The sequence below is a fragment of the Mastigoproctus giganteus genome, chromosome 1, assembly GCF_048544385.1.
Source record: "Mastigoproctus giganteus isolate SK-2022 chromosome 1, ASM4854438v1, whole genome shotgun sequence".
NCBI classification, from domain to species: Eukaryota; Metazoa; Arthropoda; class Arachnida; order Uropygi; family Thelyphonidae; genus Mastigoproctus; species Mastigoproctus giganteus.
In genome coordinates, this window is record NC_143575.1 from 248,299,200 (window position 1) to 248,323,290 (window position 24,091).

Consider the following 24,091-nt stretch of genomic DNA (forward strand, 5'->3'; position numbering starts at 1 on the left):
AGTTTGAAGTTGGACAGTAGATGGTTGTTGGCTGGTGGGGGCACATATTCGAACTGTTCTGAAAGAGAGAGCAGGAATTTTAGAAGCCAATTCAGAAGAACAGTGCCCTTGGAAGTATCTGTAGAAAAGGCATGCAGCAGAAACAGTACGTCTATGAGACAGCAAGTGGAGAGACTGTTAGAGATGAGTCATTAATTAACCTAACTGCCCTCTTCTGAATGGAATCAAGAACCCTGAGAGAGGTTTTGGGGGCACCACCCCAGATGTGGGAACAACATTCCATGGTAGGAAGGATTTGCGATTTGTACAGAGTGAACAGCTGTTTGAAAAAAAAATTAACACCAAGAGTGAAAGAGAAAACCAAGTTTTTTAGATGCAGAGGAAGCAATATTTGTAATGTGCTTGTGCCAAGAGAGATTAAAAGTCATGATAATCCCCAAAAGAGATATATCATTTTGCCTAGACGTCTGAGTGTCACCAAAGATAAGCATAGAAATCCTTTTTGCGAGATGTAAGACAAGACTGAGATTTAGAAGGATTGAAATCAACTAAGTTGTCTTTGCCCCACTGGAGAATTACTTGGAGATCGGCATTTAAGGAATTGGTAGCAGATATTCGAGAAGTTGAAGCTGATTGAGCAGGGCAAGGTTTCTCAAAATGGAAATTGGAATGCAATGTGCTATCATTGACAGAACTATGGATAGGATTTCCAGTCAGTAGAAGAAGGTCATTAATATACAAGAGGAAAAGATTGGGGGGGGGAGGAACTAAACCTTCAGAGACACCAGTATTAGAGCAGAAGTTAGAAGGCAGAGAGCCATCTACCATCACCCTCAGTGAACGATCAGAGAAAAAAACTGGATAACCAATTACAAAAAAACAGTTGGCAAACCATAAGATGGAAGCTTGTTTAGAAGACCTTTATGCCAAACACGATTGAAAGCCTTTGAGATGTGAAGAGCAACTGTTTTGCCAAACTTTTCCATTGAATTTGTCCATAAATGGGTAACATAAGCCAGAATATCACTAGTGGATTGACGCTGACAGAATCCACATTGGCGATCGTTGATCAGACGGAAGGTTTCTAGGTAGTTTAAGAGTTGGCGGTTAATTGATTTCTCCATTACTTTAGAAAGAGTAGAAGTGATTGCAATGGGACAGTAATTGGATGGGAGAGATTTGTCACCCTTTTCAGGAACTGGCTGGATATGAGCAAATTTTCAAGCAGAAGGAAATCACCTTTGGAATAAGAAAGTGAAAAAAGGCAGCAAAGAACAGGAGTAAGTTCATTAGCACGGGTTTTGAGAACAAGTGGAGAAATACCATCAGGACCTGGAGCTTTCTTAGCATCAAGATTTGTCAAAATCTTTCTGACACGACAGAAGAAGGATTTTGACTGACACGGCGGAAGACCACAGGAGGCATTGAATGGAGTATGTTGGGAATTGTGGGAGCTGTTTTACAAAGATCATTAATACAAGAGTTGGAAGCATAATGGGATGCTAGCAGGTCAGTTTTATCCTTGGCTGAAGTGACAACAGAACCATCTTGTTTTGACAGATGTGGGAGTGGAGATGGGCAAAAGTTCTGGCCAATGGCTTTGGCAAGAGACCAAAATGCTTGGCTACCATTAGTGCAAGCAACAAGTTTTCTACTCTTAGCCTGTTCAAAATCTAGTTTGGACTGATTAATAACTGCTTTACAATTGTTGCAAGCTTTGGTGTAGGCAGAAAATGAATCTAAAGGATTGGAAACAAGCCAATTACGATATGCAACGTTCTTCTCTTGAACATCCTTAGCACATTTGTATAAAGGATGAGATTTTAAAGTGGATTGTGAAATAAAGGATTCCATTCCTACAAGAATAATTTCACTGACACGATCTGAGCAAACATTAACATCAGAAGTTTTGAAACAGTAATCTGACCAAGGAAAAAAGAAAAGAAATCTCGCAGGTCAGCCCATTTTGCATTCTTGTAATGATAAACAATACGAGGTTGGTAATAGCCATGAAATAAAGGCTCCGGGAGATGAGATAATTACCAAGTTGTTATCTGAGGTGCCTAAAGGACCACTCTCTTTGACCGTGTACTTAGAAGGGTTGTTTGTGAGAAAAATATTAAACATGTTGGCTGTATGGTTAGGATTGTCCGTTATCTTTGTAGGTAAATGAACAATCTATGGAAAGTCGTTAGTAATTGCAAAAGCCTCAGCATCTCGACCTGCTGGGTCAGTGTGACTAGAAAATGGAAGCCTGCTGGAGTTATGAACATTAAAATCACCAAGGAAAATTACCTCAGTTAGGAAAGTTGGATTGGAGAAAGTAAAGTTGCAAAGAGAGGAAGTCAGAGAGCTCCAAGTGATTAGCGGAGTTGGGAGAATGGTAGAGATAACAGATGAATTTGACACAGAGGTAGAGAGATTTTAAGCCAGAGAAGATTGAAAAGAGGAGATTCCAAATTATCAAGTCTCTGACAGGGAATATCAGAACAGACATATGCACAAGTACCACCTTTGAGGCGAAAGGAATCATACAGCGAATAATTTGGGCAACTGAGATTAGTTTAGTTAACCGATAACTGAGATTCTGTCAGAAAAAGTACATGGAGTTTGGCCGACTGCAAGTGGAAATGGACATCTTTGAGATTAGAATTGAGACCACGTATATTTGGGAAATGAACGAGGAAGTGTTTGGGAGGTTTAGATCTTTTCGCAGATAAGCTTGCTCTATTAGTTTGACAATTCATGGTGTATTCAAGAGTAAGAAAAAGTGTGGTGGAACATGCTGTATGAAGTAATGAAATTTTTGGATATGGCGTGCACACGGTAAGAATATACCCAGATCCTTGACATAACATGGCCTCGACATGCCTCCTGCATACACACTACTTGGACTCTCTCCAGTCACTATCTGGCAGAGTAGAGGTAGCAAGATTATACAGTAGCTTATCCGGAAGCCTCCTAAACCATTACCAGTAGGTTCACTGCCTACATCCCCTATTATCCGGGCGTATCGGAATGTCTTGTTAGGATTTTGCATCTCCATCATATACAATGTGTGCAACTTCCAGGGAGAAAATGAGTCTGTTATTTCTAAAGTGAAAACACCTGTTCCTCCTTTCCTACGGAGTGGTTCCGTATATCGCATTACATGTCCGGATTGTGCACTTATACCCTATTATAGAACGTACCATATTGCAGTGCGATGAGTGATGGCAGTCATCACGTGTACGTAATTCTTTTCTACCGACACCAGACTCATGATACATGATCATGTCCAGCTGACTTTTGCTATTGTAACCATAAATATATATTGAAGTACATTATTCGCTGACTAGTTGATGAAGAAGCACTTTGTCTGGAAAGCTTCTATGTATTTTAACACTTTTATCTTATTGTATTTTATTGCTTTTATCTTATTTATATCTCTGTTTTATCTTATGTATATATTTGTAGCCAAGTGGTCAGGAGCAGGAGTGCAGTAGCACATGCTCCTTGAGTGAACCGGGATTCAAGCCGGTTGTTAAATATGGTCGATCTGCCAACCCGCACGACCAGCGTGGCAGATTATGGTCCATTTCCCTCAACATGAATTGTTCAGGAGGCTTTCATCCTTCAGTGGGTTGATAATGGCTGCGGCTTACTTTTTATATAACATTTATTTATTTTAATAAATTTATTTTAACCAGTTAGTCAGTCTTCGCAAGAAACTTGGATGATCAACCTTCTAAGTAGTGTAAGTAAGTTTCGATCAAACTGTTCAAAAATTGAAACGGGTTTACACTAGTGCCATCATAGATGTTTTCACATAAAATAAAACATCTTTCGTACGTACAGTACACATGCTGCTTTTTTTTATATGATGTGCAAGAATTTTGAAATGTGGTTAAAGAAATAATTAAAGCCTTGGTCAAGCCACATGTTGATTGTTATATACAGATTTAGAACTCCTATTTCAATGGAGCTACTGGAAAAAGTGCAGAGAAAAGCAATAAGGTTAGTTATTAATATAAAGAAGCTTTTGTTGTTATTTTTGTTATTTGGTTTTTAGGAGCATTAGCAATTAAGGCCATATTGCTCCGGGATATGCAGTGGTCATTCCCTGACCTTTCCGCATCCCCCGTATTTGGTGGTGATGGGCTTGAACCCCGGTCTAATCAAGAAGCATATATAAAGAAGCATTCAGATAGATAGAAGAGGGGGGGGGCAGTGGTGAGCTGTGAATATTTTAACAATGGGGAGGCAGTTTTTCCGACTTTCTACAGAGTAAATTTGATCGGTCACAGAAATGACGTCATCCGCGGCTTCCATTAGAGGCGCTTCCCACACTCGCATTACTAGTAGTGTGATTAGAGCGCATGACGCATTTTTCATGACCGGTATGATATCTTGAGTCAGGGGTGGATTTAGGGGGTTGGATAGATGTGGCTTATTACCCCCTTAACCATGCATAATAGTGAATGTGTAAAACATTCCTAGGTCTATCTAAAAAAAAAATAAAAAAAACTTAAAAACCTGGTCATCATGCCTCTGAAATTTTTGGATATGGCATACACACGGTAAGAATATACCCAGATCCTTGACATAACATGGCCTCGACATGCTTCCTGCATACACACTACTTGGACTCTCCATGTAGTGTGTATGCAGTGTGTACGCCTTACCATGATAGCTGGATACAACAGTATCTGGAGTTCTAACTTTTTAGAATTTTTGAATAGTATAACGTCGCAATCATGCTTCCTGTTTGTTTGTTTGTTATTTGGGAGCATTAGCAACTAAGACCATATTGCACCGGGATATGCGGTGGTCATTCCCTGACCTTTCCGCATCCTCCGTATTTGGTGGTGACGGGCTCGAACCCCGATCTAATCAAGAAGTATGTGCTACACACTGCTGCTCCTTCCCACCTGGCTACGGAGGCACCCATGCTTCCTGAAGTTACTACTGCAGTAAGTATGATTGCAACAATACAAATATTTGTCAATTTCTTTTTTCGTCTCGCATTTTCATTACATTCCATTGTTAGGTTCCCCTAAGAGCTGCTTATGTCACTTCAACTACAAGATCGGTACATCAATCGGTGCTGTTTTACAGAGATATTTAGATACGTTGCACTCGCAAGTATACATCACTTACTTTAATTATCATAAATCCATTATATCTTATCTTCCAGAAATTATGAAAATCTGTGAATGATCAATAAAATATTTACAATAAATAAGCTCTTTTATTTCGTAATCGATATATACAAATCAAAGTACCTAAAAAGAAATGCGAAGGATGTTTCGCATAAACCATCTACTGTGCATGTTGTAACACGCGCAACTTTTTTCTTTTTTTTTTTTTTAACTACGGAAATATAATGAATACATTTTTTTTTGTGATAAAATTTTAATATTACGAATAAAAAATAACATGAAATATTTCCCATATCACAAATAATGCAAAAACTATCACAAAACATTCCACAATATAAAAACAAATATTACTTAAAAAAACAAACTTTCTTGAAAAAGTACACAAAAAATTACAGATTACATGAAAAAAAATTATTTCACAAATATTCAAGAAAAATTTATTCTAAAACTTCCATATACAATTTACTTCTTTATTAATATTTGTTGTCGATTTTCTGCTCAGCTGAATAGCTGAGCAATGATTACAGAGGAATGATTTGACGTAACGATCCAGATCAAATTGAAGCAATGGTTTTCCATTTAGATGTATGGTCATCATAATCTGCAGTGTGTTTAATTGTCACAATATAGGAACTCCCTGATTTATGTAAGGGTTGCATTCCGCAGAAAGTGCCACGTAAGTCGGGGAATTTCCTCTACGCCTGTGCAGCCCTCGCAACTGTGCTCGCTGAATTGATTGAATCAAAAAAGAAATGTTCAACGAGCATGTAAATAGAATTATTTTTTTTGTATTTATTCAATTTTTTATCTCATGCGCAGGAAAAATTACAAAAGCATGCAACTTGAAAAATTTCAAAAGTATAAAATTACAGAAAAAGAGATGAGACAGGCATAATGTCAGTACGTTTTGTCTTTCGAGCATCGTTGCCAGAATTGACGTCTTCAGCTGATAAGTATGCCGCTGCGGAGGTTGAGGGCTGTGGAGATTTAGAAGGGATCGGCCATTGAACCTTACGAAAGAACATATTAATGGATGACTGGGCGGTGGCTTTTTTCTTTTCATAGATTTCTTTGTAGCAAGCAAGCATATCATTCACCCCTCTGTTAAGTTTTAAGAATCTAATATCTTTATTGCAGGCAGTGAATGGTTACATGATTGCCTAATGCAATAATACCCATAACAGCGACAATGCTAGGGGTTTAACATAAAATAACTAATACTGTACAAGAAATTACATAAAACGTATAATTACATATTTTACATATAAAATTGGTTTGCTTTCAGGATCCATCATCTCAAACCTCGCCATTGCTGATGCAATTTCACGAAATGCCATTGCCATCTCTCTTGTGATGAAGCTTCTGGCCTCCTTATTTGGTTTATCTTGAGCTTCGTCAGCATTTTCTTCTTTCATTATTGCTGCCTGCAAGTCAATATGTTATTCGCTAGATAATTCCTTCTCTTCTTCCTCTATTTACTCCTCCACACCTTTGGCATCAGCCTCTAGCTGAAGTAGCTCTGCAAATTTTACAATCTTCTCTGTAACTTCTTCATATCATTCGTCTTTTTCAAACCCTTCAAAGTCTTTTACAGGCCGTAGGCATATATTTTCTTCTATGTGCATTTAAACAACTTTTAGTAATTTGTGCCCAGGCCTTATTAATGTTTAAACTGGCTTGGTAAATATTGTAAGATTTCCAAAAGTCTCTTAACGTAAAATTTTTCTCATCCTCTACTGCAGATTTTGTGCATAAATAGTATGCTTTTAAATTTGAAATAACACCCTGGTCCATAGGTTGGATGAGTGAAGTTGTGTTTGGCGGTAGAAATATGACTCTTGCGTTCGAATTGAAATCATCTAGATGTGTGCAAAGTGCAAAGTGTGTTAAGTGTCTAACGGCACCAGGGGTTTCCCCCATCTCCGCGTTGCTTTCATTGTGAGTGTACCAGTTCACTGGGAAGGCCAGAGATTTAAAAGTGTGTGGATCATGTGAGTGTGTTATGTTATGAACCGTTGTTCTTCTGGCCATTTAGCCGCTGGACCCCAGCTGAGGTCCAACGTTGCCCGCACTTCGCCCTGTGGAGGCAGACCAGGTAACCACTAGTTTAAATTTGCACTCTGGCAGGTCCTGCCACCTAGTTTCCTGGGATTTCAGTGGCTAGGACCTTAAAAAAAAATTGCGTGGGAATATTGCGCTAGAATTGGAAAAGCCAAAATGGTGGGTGAACAGCGTAATTTAGACACGGTTATTTTTGGCATGTAGGGCATTCGCTTGCATACAGATAGAGTTGGGTAGGGAAAATGAAGACTGGGGGGGATAAAGACAGAAGAATGGGGTCAATAGGGAAGACGACCCCAGGTGGAATCAGTGGGGCATGCCCATACCCCACCAGAAGGAAGAGTGGGGTCGGCAAGGAGGGGAGGAGACAGGAAAGCCGTTGCCTCCCCCCGCCGGGGTAAGGGAGAAGAAAGGATCGAACAAGGGAGCCGGCTCAGATCACTAATGTGGCGTGTATGCAGCAAAACTGTGGCTTCGTCAGGTCCGTGACAGTGTACAGTCCATTAGTTGGTCAGTGTTGGGATAGGATCCCATCCACTGCTGTTCCAATAATCAGGATGTCAGTGTGGGATGGTGTCACTAAGGGGATATAGATCTCATCTAGTAAAGTTCTTGTCATTGTTGTCCGTTTCAGTTGTCAGAGTTCCAGTGTCGAGTTCAGGGAAGTTGTGGTAATGCTCGTAGTCTGCTGAACAGTTCGTGCACAAATTTCGAGAAGGCTCTGTAGTACTCCTCCTCCCACAGTACAAGGTGTTCCCAATCCTTCGGGTTGAAACATATTTTTGTTATCAAGTGACATCTTATATCATCAAAGAGGGGGCATTCATGCATCAGATGTGTCCATGTCTGATTTTCACCGCAGTGGCATAGTGGTGATTCTTTTATTCCGAAGGTCGAAAGTTTGGCATTAAAGGAACCATGTCCCGTTAGAAGGAAGGTGGTGTAGAGCCCCGGTGAGAACCAGGCCGGCTGGTGGGGGTAGACTTGGGTAATGTCCGGGATAAATTTCCGGGTTATGGCGCCTTTAGTTGATTCTGCCCATCGGGACTGCCAGGTTTGCCGGAGATGGTTGATAAGACGTTTTTTCTCTATGTTGCTGTTGTTGGCTGGATCGGTAGTGAAGCCAATGCAGGATACACTTTTACCTCTGGACAGTTGAAAGAGCATGCCGCAGCGGACAATTTCCAGGTCCAGGGGGAGTGATCCTGCCAGGGCCTGCAGCGCATGAGAGCTGACAGTGCAGCATGCTCTTGTGATGGTGAGCAAGATGCTACGCTGTATTGATTCTAATTTCCTTTTGTTCACAGCCGTGGTTGCTTTGTTGTACCAAATTCCTGCAGCGTATGAGACGGCAGGGATGAAAAAAGCCTTGTAAAAGAGAGACAAGGTCCGTTTCCGTAGTCCCCAATCTTTTCGTGTGACTCTTGCTATGAGGGCTGAGTAGTTCCTGATCTTTCTCTGGAGATAGATGAGATGTGGGGTAAAGGATAAGTTTTTATCCAATACGATTCCGAGGTATTTTAGTTCTGTAGTTAGTTTAATCGTGGTTCCTTCTATTTTGATTTGTGGTGGCCTTCTTGTGTCGAGAGAACCCTTGAGGAGTATTGAGGATGTCTTGGTTGGTGATATTGTTAGGTGGTTCTGTTTCGCCCACGTTTGCAGGGAGTCAATTGCCCAGTTTGCAGTGGCTTCCAGTTGTGCCCGGCTGTCCGCCTCCAGCATCAGGACGAGGTCGTCTGCAAATGCTTGTGCATCTGCCCCATTGAGATTCTGATTGAGGAAGCCGTCCATCACCAGATTCCAAAGGAGTGGCCCCAGGATTGAACCTTGTGGGCACCCCCGGAAGATAGGCTGAGTAAGTTGAGAGTAGGGAGCACATACTGAGATCCTTCTATCAGATAGGTAGGTTTTGATACAGTGGTACAGGTTATTGGAGATATTTGCCTCCCGGAGTCTGCTGAGGACACTTGGCCACCAGAGTGAGTCAAATGCCCCGGCAAAATCGACAGAGATCATTAGGAAGTATTTGCGGTTACAGTTGTTAGCTGCGGTTATTATGCATTCCAAGGCGTCTACAGTGGAGCAGTCTCTACAAAAGCCAAATTGTTTGGGGGATTGTAGCCCTGCTTCTAGGTAGTGGGTTTCTATTCTGTTGTGGAGTAAGTGTTCAAATAGTTTGCTCAGTACCGGTAATAGTGCTATAGGTCTGTACGACTCTGGAAGTTCCCGTGATTTTGTCGGGTTTTTCGAGATCAGTCGGATCCGTGCAGATCTCCAGTCGTGAGGAAAGTAGCCTGCAGAGAGACAGTGATTGAACAGATTTAGGATAGTTGTTGGGATGTATTCTACGGCCTTTTTTTACGATCTCTGGTTCCAGATAGTCTTCACCAGGCATTTTCTTGTTTCGTATTTTGGCGGTCGCCAAGTAGAGGTCTGCTAGTGTGAATGGGTCTTCGCGTTCTACTGGGTTGTAGTTTGCGTTTTCTTCGCAGAGACGGAGCTGCTCCAGGGAGTGAGCTGTCGGGAGTTGCCGAAAGGTGGTATTGAGGATATTGTCTATTGATTGGTGCCATGATTTTGTATAGAAGCCAGCAGGTGTTTTAGTTGAGGGAACTACCTCTCCTTTGGGTAGCTTGTTTATTGCGACTTTATATACAATCCCCCAAGGGTACTTGTTCCCAGTAGTTGAAACTAGCATTTCCCAGGATCGTTTCTTCCGTGTTCTGATCAAGGCGGTGTATTCATTCCTGACCTCACGGTATTGCTGCCTGAGGACCTGCACCTGTGCTGCCGGCCAGGATCTTCTTGCTCGTTGAAAATTTTTCCTGCGTGTATTTACCTCGTGTCGGAGTCTCTGAAGCTCCGGGCATCACCAGGGGACCGCGCCTGGGATGGTTTCTTCCTTTTGATGGTTGCGTTTGCAGCCTCTATAATTATATTTACAATGGCGCGTTGGTGTTGGTCTGGGGTAAGAGTTGCATAGTCAAGAGTTTGGGCAGAGCCAGTCAGTGCTTCTTGAAATTGTTCCCAGTTGGCCTTGTCCACAGCAAATCTGTTGATGGTTATTCTAGGTGTGGGTTGTCTGTTAAGGGCACGGTGCATCTGGAATGTAATAACTCTGTGGTCAGAGGTTGTCCAATCCTCTCTGACCTTCCACAAAGATATATATCCAGCAATGGAGCGGGTAGCAAAGCTTACATCTATTGTTGCTTCCCATAATGTGCTTGAGAAGGTTGGTGGATTGTTCAGCTGGTTTAGTATTGCCAGGCTATTGTTGGTGAGGAATTCTTCGAGGCGCTGGCCGTTAGTAGTACCACGTCGGTCAGGGGTTGCACTGTGCCAAGCCGGCGACCTGCAGTTAACATCTGCACAGACTATTACTTTGGCGTTTTATGTAGACGGGGCAGTTTCTGTCTCTAATGGAGTGATCTGCTCGTAGTTTTAAGGCTTTGCAGTTTGCGCACACTGGTCGGGCGGTTTTATTAGGGCAGGAGTTGTAGTTGTGGCCTATGTCGGCACAGTGCCCACAAGTTGGGTAGGTTTGTGGTTGCACACATGTTTGTGTGGTATGGCCGAATCGGCAACACCGGAAGCATTTGGGCACAGCCACGTGCTCTCTAAAGTGGTGGCTGCCCCGATTGATGTAAATGCATGTCTGTTGGCTGATTATCTTCCAGGCTCTTTGGGCTAACTCAATATCACCCAGTTTGTGGCGTTACAGCTTCTGGGTTTTGTCTGGTATTTAGGTGTGATCAGCACCGATGGGTCAGTATCTGGAATGTCGTGCTGCAGGTTTCTTCTGTAGATTTCGTCCTGTAGTTGGGTTGGAGAGAGGTCACTTCCAGTGTCATAAACTACAATACTCGGTCCCTTTCTCTTGGGGATCTCTGCATGGAGACCCAGGGAGGGCACTTTCTGGTTTTCAATGATTTTATTTGCCTCTTCATATGTCTCAGTTTCAATAATGACGCTGACGTTGCGAGTCTTCCTCATCGATTTTATTCTGGTGGTTTTAAAATCTTCACCAAGGTTAGTAATTACCGAGTTTTTCACCTCTTCGCTTGTATGGTGAGTCTCTGGTGTGGCTGGCCTTAAGATGACCAGATGTGGGCGTTGTAGTAGGGGGCCCTTCTTCCTGCTGGGGGCACCAGGAATCGGCTTTTGCTCTATTGTTGTGGTCCTCAGCGCTTGGGCGTATGTGGGGACGCGCTGTGGCATTTTGTTCGCCCCACAATCAATATAAGCCTGGAGCTTTGTTGTTGCTCTTTCACTCTCTAGGAAAGTTTCTATCAGGAGTGTATCCAGCTTATTCCACAAGTTGACGATTTGGGCTCTAAGCCCTGTGGTCACCCTATTGGTTTGCTCCTTGAACAGTGTTTCCAGAGCAGCCTTGAGAAACATTGATTTTTCATGTACGGTGCCCTCTGGCAGGGTGGGATCCAGAGGCAGATCCGGTTGTGTATGATATTATCTAATAGAAGCAAAATTGTGAAAGGAACATCGTCTTTACAATATTTTTCAACCTTGGGAAAACCAATCCTCAAAGCAATTTAAACCAATCCTCAAAGAGAGATTTTGTTTCCATGCTCTCTGGGTCGATCGGAAATGCACAGGTAGGGTAGCTTTATTGATGCCTTTAAATGCATGAGGATTTCCAGAATGGTACTCAAGCAGTGGTTTTAATCTGTAATCTTTTAATGTATAATTAGTCCCAAGCAAGAGCATGGCCCTATCTTTTGATGCCCTGAAACCTGGCATTGTATTTTCCTATTTGGCAATGTATGTTTGATCCGGCATTTTTTTTTTCAATACAGAGCAATCTTGTCAATTTTAAAAATTTGCTGGATTGAATAGCTGCCTTCGCCAATAATTTTTTTCCAACACATCATAAAATTTCTCTGCAGCTGCAGAATCGCCATTGGCAACTTCACTGCATACTTTAACGTTGCGGAAACCAGCGCGATGCTTGAACTTATTAAACCACCCATTGCTTGCCACGAACTTGGGATGGGGTTTGCCGTGCTGATCCTTAATATCTTTAGAAATACTTGTTGCTTTTGCTTGAATAGTCATTAAACTCAAAGGCCATCGCTTCTGAATCTGATTTTTCATCCATATTATTAACAGCTGTTCCATCTTCGTTATAGCACCTGAACGCTGTTTATGTTCACTGTTGATCTTAAATGCATTGATCCTTTAACATGTTTGCTCACTGTAATATACACACACTGTCCTTTAAAATAGTATTCACCGCTGAAGCAGCAAGACACTTGCAGTAGATGACAAACTTTGTCGTGCTTTGTAATTCTCAATTAATCATCTTCATTTCTAAATTAACCTTGTTTCTTTTCTTAGCACTGCCAGCACTTGCACTTTCCGTTGGTCGCTTTCCCTTAACCATTATAATAAGTAAATAGGAATGTTTCTGAAAATTTGTTTTTTGTATGATTGAAGATTTCAGTGAAAGGGACCTCATTTCACCATAATATCGTAACATAAAAGTCCACAGAATTCCAGTTATCGTTATTATCGCAAATGAAATAAGATCGAGTTTACTACCCGTTTATAATTAGATGCACAAACAGAAAAGCCCAATAAACCGGAAAGTACAAACCATTTTTTTTTTTTTTTTTTTTTTTGGTCGTGACCTCCAAAGTGCTTTAGAAATATATCCCAAAGACTTTCAAAACTGATTCTTAAAACAGGAACATATGATAACGATGAAAAGGTAGTGCAATTTCCATTATAAAAATTACCTTTTAGAGAGATAATTAGCTTAGTAATATAGCAAAAATTTCAACTTCTGAGGTCTTGGAGCGAATTACAGAAAAAAAAAAGTGTTATTGGACTCACATTATGATATTTTCGCTATACCTCCATTTATTCCTGTGGGATGCAGAATACCTTTCCACGAATTTTTTAAGTTTGCACCGGCCACCAAAAACTTACGTAAAGTCAAATTCCGTAAGTCTAGTATTACATAAGTCGGGGAGTTCCTGTATTATGCTGAAAGCTTACTCAACTTCAGCACTGCTAATCGCAATGGTTTCAAAGATATTCTCTGGCTTTCTTAATTGAAAAGGTAACTTCACTCGATTTTAAAGATAAACTGTCTTTGACAAAATCATTAACTTTTATTTCATATTTTATCAGAAAACTTAAATTTCTTATTCATTTTCACCGTCTTGCCACCGAGACGAAAGTCCTTTCACATTCCACGATTTCGGGTAGCATATGGCCAGGGCCTCACATCTGGTGAGTATGGGCTTAGCACACCCAGAGTCCCGAGCTGGATATCATCATTCTTCTCTTTCTTGGTGATTCCCTTCTACTTTCTCTCTCTCTCTCTCACTCGGTAACTCGGAAATTTTTTTTAGCTAGTGCACCATAAGCCTCAGGCTTCCTAGCACTATATGGCTAGTAATAATAATAATAACTTATCCTTTAATGATTAAACAATGCATTTAATAACTTGTCACGAAGTAATTTTTTTCCTTTCGAATTTCATTCCTTCAAATTCTTTCCACTTCAATATGCCCTCAATTTTATGTTCATAATTTCCTTCCAAATTTATCAAATTATCAATAGCATTGATAGTTCGAATTATTAATTTGTATGCTTTACAATTGTGATTCTGTAAAGTTTCTGAAAGGTAAGAGAGCTCCTGCAGGATGTCGATCATTAGTGGCTAAATGGTTAAGATATTCCAAATTTAAAATTCGATTTAATAATCTGGAATATTTAATTTCTAATTTAAAATGTTTGCACAAAGTGGGATAATTCCTCCAACCCACAAATTGCTGTCCGCAAGCTACAAGCTGCTGATTGTGGCCCGAACACACGACTGATCTTTATAGTTTCCACATCCAGTTCTTTAGCAATCATCTTTAATTCGCGCTAGTTTTTTGGAAATTGGTGATACAGTTTTTTTTAATTATTATTGCCTATATGTCATTATATTTTAGAACATTTTCTGCGCAGTGAAAGACTCGACAAAGTTTCAAAATCTGCCAGCATTTCACCATTGTAAAGTTTATATGATATCTAAGTTGCCTCAATCCTCCCACTCCCCTCTAACTTGCTACTGTCACTAAGTCTTTGAATACTGTGCAAAATGTCAGAATCACACGGATATTCAGCTACTGTGACCAAGTAAACATAGACAGGAGAAATTTACTGGAAGGCATGGATCACTCACTTCTGTTCCAGACAAGAGTTGGGTTTGTCTGGCCATCATTCTTCAACTTGAGATTAAGACATTCAACTCTTAATATTATTCGAGATGAAATGTGTATAACAAAATTTTCAGTCAAGTTTATTCTTTAATATTGATGTTCCCGAAAACGCCTATGTCTTATATGATTGACTAGTGGCTTATATACTAGGACAATAATCTCGTGTTCTCAAGACCTATTCGGAAATGTGGAGAATAGACTCGCAACAACAAAATTGGTGTTGTATTTTTCATTCTGAAATTCTCCCATAAGTTAGACCTCAGAATGTCGCAAAACTATGATTCTTTTACTATAAAACTCGTGCTGTGGATATAGCAAGAGAATAGCTAAGAGGCAAGGATGATTAAACAAAACGTTGTTTATTACTTCTAGCATACAAAACAGGTGTAAAATAATATGGTTATATAATTTTATATGATTATATAAGAGCTCTATTTCTTATCAAAAAGGATAAAATGATATACTATAAGGCTAATGATACATGTGTACAAACATGTCTGTGTTCTTCATGTGGTCTTCAATTGGCACTGCTCGTACTCTCGGAGCCAACACTCATCCTCCAGTTTGAGCATCTGGGTGTATATGTAAGTACTATACAGACTTAACAGTCATAACTTGTGTTATATTAATACAAATGGATCTTGTGAATTTTATACTCTACTTTCTAAGTGTTGTGAGATTGATGCTATCTTAGTGAATATTCCTATGAGGAGAGATGTTTCTCATTAAACTCTATTAAAAAAAGAGTCAGATATGAATGTCTGACACTTTCATTTTATTAAACTATCGTGTCGTAAATATAGGGTGAGACTTACCAGAATAATCTTTGTTATATTCAGGAATGAGCATCTAGGAACAGGAGCCAGCAGCAAAAGATTCTCAAGATGTTTTTGATGAGATAGCTTTAAGAAAAAAGAAGTGCTTCGCACAGGACAAGACTCTCTTCGTCTCTGTATCTCTCCGTTCTCTTCTTTCATTTTTTGTCCCCTCTCTTTGTCTCTCATCTGAATATATATATGTCCCCTCTTTTAGAGTTTCCTACGCTTCTGTTGGTCAAAACACCAATTTCGTGGAGAAATGAAAATCCCAGGGACTGTTATTTTGGAAACCTGATACAGTAAAAAAAAAAAAGAACTTATGAGGAGAAAAAGGAACCTCACATCTGCATGGGGTGAAATTTTCAGAATGCCCAGCGGTAGTCACTAGATCTAAAGTGCGTTCCCCAACACAAGGAATTTCCAGACAACAATCACCCCATAGTTATAAGGTTCAGATTTCACCCTAAAATATGTTTCTTAATTGTCATTACTCTCTTTCCTCTGACCAAAGTCATTTACTTTCTCATAGTTTTATAAATAATGCATCCACGATATTCGTCAGATCTGATCGAGTAACGATCTTTTGCTGTGAATCAGCCCGACTCATAAAGATGGAATAGTATTTCAACTGCGGTTTTTCCCTAGCGTGGCGCCAACGGGCGTACGCTAAAAAAAAAGAAACAGCCTTATACACGGAGTGAATATCACACTACAAGTACAGTAGTGACAAAAAGTATAAGGTGACTTGGCGAAGTAACAGCCCTCAAAGGCAAACGCGAAAGTAAAAATTAAGACATTTTTACACTTCTCCAAAAAACGTACACCCATTTGTCGGAGTAAACGGGAACCACAACACAGCTTGACCAGAGGCTATTATCCATGTTGGGAATCTTCTTAATCCTCTGAGTGGCTATGGAAAGCATATTGACTAGCGCGACATCTCAGTATATGATTGCATAGGTTTTACGGACAACACTAACATTCTGAAATGGTAATTCCTTTTAACCCTTAATTCGCGCTTTCTAATTACCTAAATTGCCTCGAGGCCAGAGGTGAGAACAGTGCATACAAAGTTGTCTCTCCTAATCCATCTGTTACATTGAAATTTTCTTCGTTCAACGGAAACTATTTTAATTTTTACCAAGGGAAATCAAAAAAATTCGCTATAAAGAAGTTCGTTAAACAGAGGTTTGACTAATTAAATCAAAAATGAAGGAATTTTAAAATACATAGCCAGTCGATTGCGCCATTAAAATGCTGGGGATGGGGGGGCCCACTCGCCCCACCGTAGTTTCTGCTTTGGATACTCAGTAATTGCATCCAGGATTTCATTTGTAAAATAAATGATCGTCTCGACAATGGGCTCACAAATTTTCAAAAAAAATAACAATGGGCTCTCGTGAGACCATGCGAGCCCACTATAGCTCACCACTGGGGAAGGGGGAGCGAGAGATCAGTTATGTGAGTTGCAGTCTCAGGACTATATCTCTTGAGAATTCATAAGGCTTTGTAATGCTTGATTAAATAAATGATGGAGATATATATATATTTTTTTCTTTTTTAGGTGACACAAACTAAGGTCATGCATGTAAACTGGATATAAGAAAATTCTCATTTAGCCAAAGGATTATAGGATTATTAACTTGAAATGAACTGTTACCAAATCTTGTAGGATTAGAGTTTCTATAAATTTAAGGAAGCGTTATATAATACCTGGAGGAAAACAAGGCAGTTTTCTCCCCTCCTTAAGGCTGATGCTGAATAAGCCTGACTTCCTTTCATTAATTTGCCTTTATTAATAACGATAATAATACTAATTATTATGTAAATTCAATGGATCATTTCATTGGAACACATTTCCCTTTCAGAGCTTGAATGCACCAGCAGAACAAATTAATAGAAAAAAAAATAAGAAACTAGACAACTAATTAAGAATTAATTTAAAAAAAGAATAATAAGAAGAAAGAATATCAAAAGAAAAATAATAACACGGGTAAGAATTAATAATAACAATTAATAAAATCGAATAGTGATGCTAAGAAGAATAGACAACACAGTGAGCATATTTTGAATTGTAACTTTCAGTAAAATATTTTTTTTTCCAGATTTGGGTAATTTATTGAAATATAATTCTGTCAGTTTAATTCACATTTATTTGTACAAAGAAGAAAAATTTCTATGCCACTCACTCGTCATTTGTAATTTGCAGAGAATTTAATTATAATTTAAATATCAAATCTCAAAGCTGTTTAGAATTCATACATACAATTATATGTTTTTTCTTTTTTTATATAGACTGGGGCATCAGAGGATCAAATTGAGATTATATTTGAAAACAAAGAGGTGAGTATGTAAATACTTGTGTTTACTCACTGATTTTTTATAAAAAAATATTTAAGTCTTACTGACTTTTTTGTTATCAGTTCTCTTTGTAAGCATGAGCTGTTATTTTGTATTTGAAGTTTTTTTTTTTTTTCTTTTTTCTCCCTTTTTGTACATTAATTTATTAGTTTTATTTTTGTCTAATACTTGATTTATTGTATTTGTTTCTTGTAATATTTGTTTCTTGTAATTATTGAGTTTCTCTTCAAACATTGGAACTGTAAAACAGCCTCAGTCTAAGTTAATAATGCATTTTAATTTAAAAAAAACACCCATTAAACTTCAGAATATATGTTTAACTTTTTGTTTAAGTTATATCAGTAGTAACTCTTGAATTTGTTGAGGATTGAAAATGCAGTGATTCAGTTGTCCTCTGAATCACAGCCTTTTAAAATGTATGCTTGTAGTAGTAGTAGTAGTACTAGCAGTGGCATTTGATGCAAGAAAGCAAGTGTATGAGCTTATGCAGCATCAGCCAAAAAAAAAAAAATCACACCATTCCCTCCAAATGCCTGTCCAGTTCCTCCTTAAATTTATTCAACCTATCAACTTCCACAACGACAGATGGAAGTTTGTTCCAGCAGTTAACCACCCGCTGGCTAAAGGCAAATTTCCGCACATTTAATCTACATCTGTCTTTTCTTAATTTGAATTTATGCCCCCTTAGGTTCGTAATCTGAACAAGTGGAAGGATCCCATCAGAATTCAGTGTGCTCAACCCTTTCAAGGCCTTATTACACCTCAATCAGATCACCATGCAGGTGCCCAGTCTCCAGCCACTGCAATTTGCAGAACTTAAGCCTCTCTTGGTAAGAGGATCCCTTCATTCCCCTCACCAATCTTGTTGCCCTCCTCTGTACACGCTCAAGTAAATCTACATCCTTCCTAAAATGAGGCCTCCAGACCTGTACGCAGTACCGTGGCCTGACCATTGCCTTATACAGAAGGATAATCACCTCCTTTTCCCTGCTAGCAAAATTCCTATATATCATTGACAAAACCCCATGACCTGCCCTGGCAGCCTGTCTGCATTGCTCAGAAAACTTCATATCTGACTGCACAATTACTCCCAGGTCTTTTTCATTTTCTACCAGCTTAAGTGTAGTACCACACAGTTGGTACGTTTCTCTGGGGTTACGTCACCCATATGCAGTACTTTGCATTTGTAAAGGTTAAACTTCAGTTGCCACTTCTTAGCCCATCTGCCCAAATTATCTAGATCCTGTTGCAGTAGCACACTGCCATTACTGTCATTAACAACCCTGCCAACCTTTGTATCATCTGCAAACTTCGACATTAAGCCTAATATACCTTCATCAATATCATTGAAAAATATACAAAACAACAGTGGACCTAACACGAAACCCTGGAGGACTCCACTAATAACATTAGTCCAAGAAGAGCAGCACCCATTGATTACCACTCTCTGTCTTCTCGCACTTAACCATCCTTTTATCCATTTTAGCAACTTACCCTTAATACCATTCTGCTCCAATTTGTACAATAGTCTTCCATGCGCAACAGTGTCAAAAGCTTTCCTGAAATCCAAATATATGATATCAAAATTATTTTTTGCATCCAGTTCCTTTGTAACCACATCATAATATCCTATCAAATTTGTCAGACAAGACTTTCCCTTAACAAACCCATGCTGTGTCTGAATTATTGCTGCAGTCTTGTCTAGATGATCCTGCAGTGCATCTTTAACCAGTGACTCCATTATTTTACCCGGAACAGAAGTTAAACTTACTGGTCTATAATTACTCGTGTCACCCTTCGATCCCTCTTTGTGAATTGGGAATACATTTGCACATCTCTAGTCCGTGGGAACCTCCCCTGAGTCCAAGGACGCTCTCATAATTATGGCTAAGGGTTTGCTTAGTTGCTTTGCCGCCTCCTTTAATATAACTGGATAGATCCCATCCACCCCAGGTGCTTTTCTTATGTTTAACTTCAACAATTTCTCTTCCACTTTGCTTTCAGTTATTACAAAATCATTAAGTATCCTGCTACAATTTGATAACCTACTGCCATTTTCAAACCTTAATAATTCCTCATGTGTGAATGTAGATGCAAAATACTCATTCAGTTTGTTTGCTATCTGAGCAGGATCATCAACAGTCGAACCATCGATGTCAAGTGGATCAATCAGGTTCATACCCTTCCTTTTAGAGTTTATATAAGTAAAGAAATCCTTGCTGTTTTTCTTAGCATCTTTTGCCAAGGATTTCTCGTAATCTGCCTTCGCCTGCCTAACCTGCTTTGTCACCTGATTACAGACTAGCTTATATCTGCCGTAGGCTTCTGAGTCGCTTGATAATTTATATGCATCCCATGCATTTTTCTTCTCTATTATGAGTCTCATTAGTTCATTAGATAATCATTTAGGCCTAAACCTTGAACAATATTTCTTAATAGGTATGAAACTTTTAGTAGCTTCCACTATTAATTCCTTGAATGCTTCCCACTTAGAATTTACTTTTGGTAACATCGTCAGTTTATCCCACTGTACAGAATTTAAAAACTGTCAGAGACCACTGTACTCACCTTTATGGAAGCAAAAACCCAACCCCTGATGGTAATTACATCCTTAAGTAAATCCCACAGCAGTACACTGTGATTACTGCCACCTAGTGGTTCCTTTATCTGCAAATTCTTAATACACGAATGAACACTGCTGATAACCAGATCAAGAGTATTACTTTCTCTGGTTGCTTCTCGAACATGCTGCTGCAGAAAACAGTCATCCAATAAATCCACAAAAGTCTGACTAGTGTGTGAGCGACCAACCCACAAGTTCCAGTCAATATCTGGAAAGTTAAAATCCCCCATTATAAGACATTCCGATTTACTAGCCCACTCTATTTCTCTCTACAATTGTTCATTGTACTCATTAGGCCTATAACACACTCCTACTCTTATTTTTGCTTTCGCAGTGCTTATGTCACACCAAACTGACTCAACAGTGCACTGTTCATCTATATCAACTGGTTGCACTTCTTTTGATTTTATGTTTTTCTTAATTAACAGCATAACACCTCCTCCCTTTCTATCCTGTCTATCCTTTCTGTACACATTGTACTCCCCATATTCCAGTTCAGCATTCCTTATATCTGTGTGACACCACATCTCTGCTATCCCAACAATATCCGCCTTTGATGTCTTGACCAACACTTCAAATTCATCAAATTTATTTTCTATACTTCTAGCATTGGTATACATGCAAGCATACATGCTCCTACTCCTATTCTTAGTTACCCTAATACATCCCATATACCCACCTATTTCAGGATGACTGCCATCTCTCCCTGAAACCCCCAACACCCCACGCTCCAGGTTGCTACTTATTCTAATAGAAGTTGTGCAAGAATCACCTTCACCTCTGCCTACGGCTGCTGTTAAACTATTAGTCCTTGTATCCCCCGCAAGCTAGCAGTTTTCCAACCCACCTAACACTGCCTCGATAGCATCAGCAAATATTCTTGCACCCTTTCTATTTAATTGTATCCCATCCCTATAGAAGCAGTCTCTCCTGTTAACAAGTACAGTCCAGGCTGAAAAAAATTCTACCCTTTGAGCCTTGCACATTCTTTCCAGGGCCGAATTGATCTACAAGGCTCTCATCATATACTCCCTTCTATCGTGTCTGAGGAGAATTGCAGACACTTTCAAATTCAACCCTAATTCTCGACTTTTGTTCAACAGTGACCTGTACTTGTTAAGTAATTCTGTCGGTCTCCTACTCCTAATATCATTAGTGCCAACGTGTACAACTATATCACCTTTTGTGCCCTTAAAAGATGATATCCGCTCTACAACGCCATCAGCCTTTGCCCCTGGCAGACATACCCTGGTCCTGTTCCACCTATCCTTTTTACAAAGCATGTTTCCCATTTCCCTGACAATAGAGTCTCCAACAATACTAGTTCCTGAGGGACCAGTGCATTCTGCCTTGGGGGTTGCCGCTGTGTTGTGCGATGACCAAGTGCAAGCTCTGGCGTTGATGGCAGCTGAGAGCCTGATGGGCCCCTCAATTTAGATCTTTCGAGGGCATCCACCCTGTCCTTCAAACTCTCATATAGGCCCATAACAACTCTGAGTTGTCGCCTGATTTCCTTACACTCCTTTCATCGCACACTCACAAAGACATCCCCCATGGCAATGTCATGTTCTGTTCCATGGGGGATGTCTTTGTGTGTGCGTGATGTAAGTAGTGTAAGGAAATCTTACACTGTTTGTTGATGTTTGTGGAGCTATCGGGGATGGGACATGATATTGACAAGGGGACTGTCTTTGTGTGTGCATGATGTAAGGAGCGTGAGGAAATCAGGCGACAAGTCAGCATTGTTATGGGCCTATATGAGAGCTTGAAGGACAGGGTAGATGCCCTGGAAGGATTTAAATTGAGGGGTCCACCAAGCTCTCAGCTGCCCACATCAACGCCAGAGCTTGCACTTGAACATCACACAACACAGCGGCAACCCCCAAGGCAGAATGTTCTGGTCCCACAGGAACTAGTAGTGCTCAGTGACTCTGTTGTCAGGGAAATGGGAAACATATTGTGCAAAAAGGATATGTGGAACAGGACCGGGGTATGTCTGCCAGGGACAAAGATTGGTGATGTTGTAGAGTAGATATCATCTTTTACGGGCACAAAAGATGATATTATTGTACACGTTAGCATTAATGATATTCAGAGTAGGAGACTGGCGGAATTACTTAACAAGTATAGGTCACTGTTGAAAAAAACCCATGAATTACGGTTGAGTTTGAAAGTGTCTGCAATTCTGCCCAGATATGATAGGAGGGAGTATATGATGAGAGCCTTGTCGATCAATTGGCCCTGGAGAGATTGTGCAAGGCTCACGGGGGTAGAATTTTTCTCAGCCTGGTTTGTGTTTGTTAACAGGAGAGACTGCTTCTACAAGGATGGGATACACTTAAATAGAAAGGGTGCAAGAATATTTGCTGATGCTATCGAGGCAGTGTCACGTGGGTTGGAAAACTGCTAGCTTGGGGGGGATACATGGACTAATAAATTAACAGTAGCCACTGGCAGAGGTGAAAGTGATTCTTGCACTGCTTCTATTGGAATGAACAGCAGCCTGGAAAACAAGGTGCTGGAGATATCAGAAACTGCTGGGAGTGATCACAGAACAAGTAAATACATGGGCTGTGTTAGGGTAGCTAAGAAGAGGAACAGTTGTATGTATACTTACGTGTACACCGATGCTAAGAGTTTGGTAAATAAATTTGATGAATTTGAGGTGTTGGTCAAAAACTCAAAAGCAGATATTGTTGAGATATCAGAGATGTGGTGTCACACAGATATAAGGAATGCAGAAATGGAATTTGGGGAGTACAATGATAGGAGGGAGGGAGCATCTACATTCACACACAAGGATAGACAGGATAGGAAAGGAGGAGCGTTTATGCTATTCGTTAAGAAACACATAGAATTATAATGGGGGATTTTAATTTTCCAGATATTGACTGGAATTTGTGGGTTGGTCAATCACACAAAACCAAGGCTTTTGTAGATTTATTGGATGATTATTTTCTACAGCAGCATGCTTGGGAGGCAACTAGAGGGAGTAATACCCTTGATCTGGTTATCAGTAGTGATTCTTCATGCATTAAGAATCTGCAGATAAAGGAACCACTAGGTGGCAGTGATCACAGTGTGCTGAAGTAGGATTTATTCAAAGATGTAACTACCATCAGGGGTAAAGGGAACGGTTTTTGCCTTCAAAAAGGCAACTATGGAGGTCTGAGACAGTATTTAAATTCTATACAGTGGGACCAACTGATGATGTTACCAACAGCAAATTCAAAATGGGAAGCATTCAAAGAATTAATCTTGGAAGCTACTAGGCTTTTCATACCAACTAAGAAATATTGTTCAAGGTTTAGGCCTAAATGGATGTGAGATGAACTAATGAGACGTGGCAGAGAAGAAAAATGCATGGGATACATAGAAATTAATGGGTGACATGGAAGCCTATGATAGATATAAGCTGGTCTGTAACCAAGTCACAAAGGAGGTTAGGCAGGCAAAGGCACATTACGAGAAATCTTTGGCAAAGGATGCAAAGAGTTCTTTACTTACATAAACTCTAGAAGGAAGGGGATGAATCAGATTGGTCCACTGGAGATTGATTGTTCAACTGTTGATGATCCTGCTCAGGTAGCTAACAAACTAAATGAGTATTTTGCATCTACATTCACACATGAGGAATTATTCAGGAAGGGAAATGCCAGTTGTGAATTAAACTCCGGCAGTGAGCTAGATGATTTTGTAATAACTGAGAGCAAAGTGAAGGACAAATTGTTGAAGATAAACATAAGAAAGGCACCTATGGTGGATGGGATCTGTCCAGTTATATTAAAGGAGGCAACAAAGGAAGTAAGCAAACCCTTAGCCATAATTATAAGAGCTTCCTTGGATACAGGG

At 39.9% G+C, this 24,091-nt stretch overlaps 1 protein-coding gene across 1 annotated transcript in view; it reads left to right on the forward strand.

The window, feature by feature from the left end:
* The window catches only part of LOC150091738 (ankyrin repeat and IBR domain-containing protein 1-like), a 228,181-nt gene that overhangs the window by 39,512 nt on the left and 164,578 nt on the right, over positions 1-24,091 (forward strand). The window contains exon 5 of the mRNA XM_090369550.1: positions 17,551-17,598. Coding sequence (XP_090225676.1) covers positions 17,551-17,598 — 48 coding nt within the window. The remainder of the gene's footprint in view (positions 1-17,550; positions 17,599-24,091) is intronic.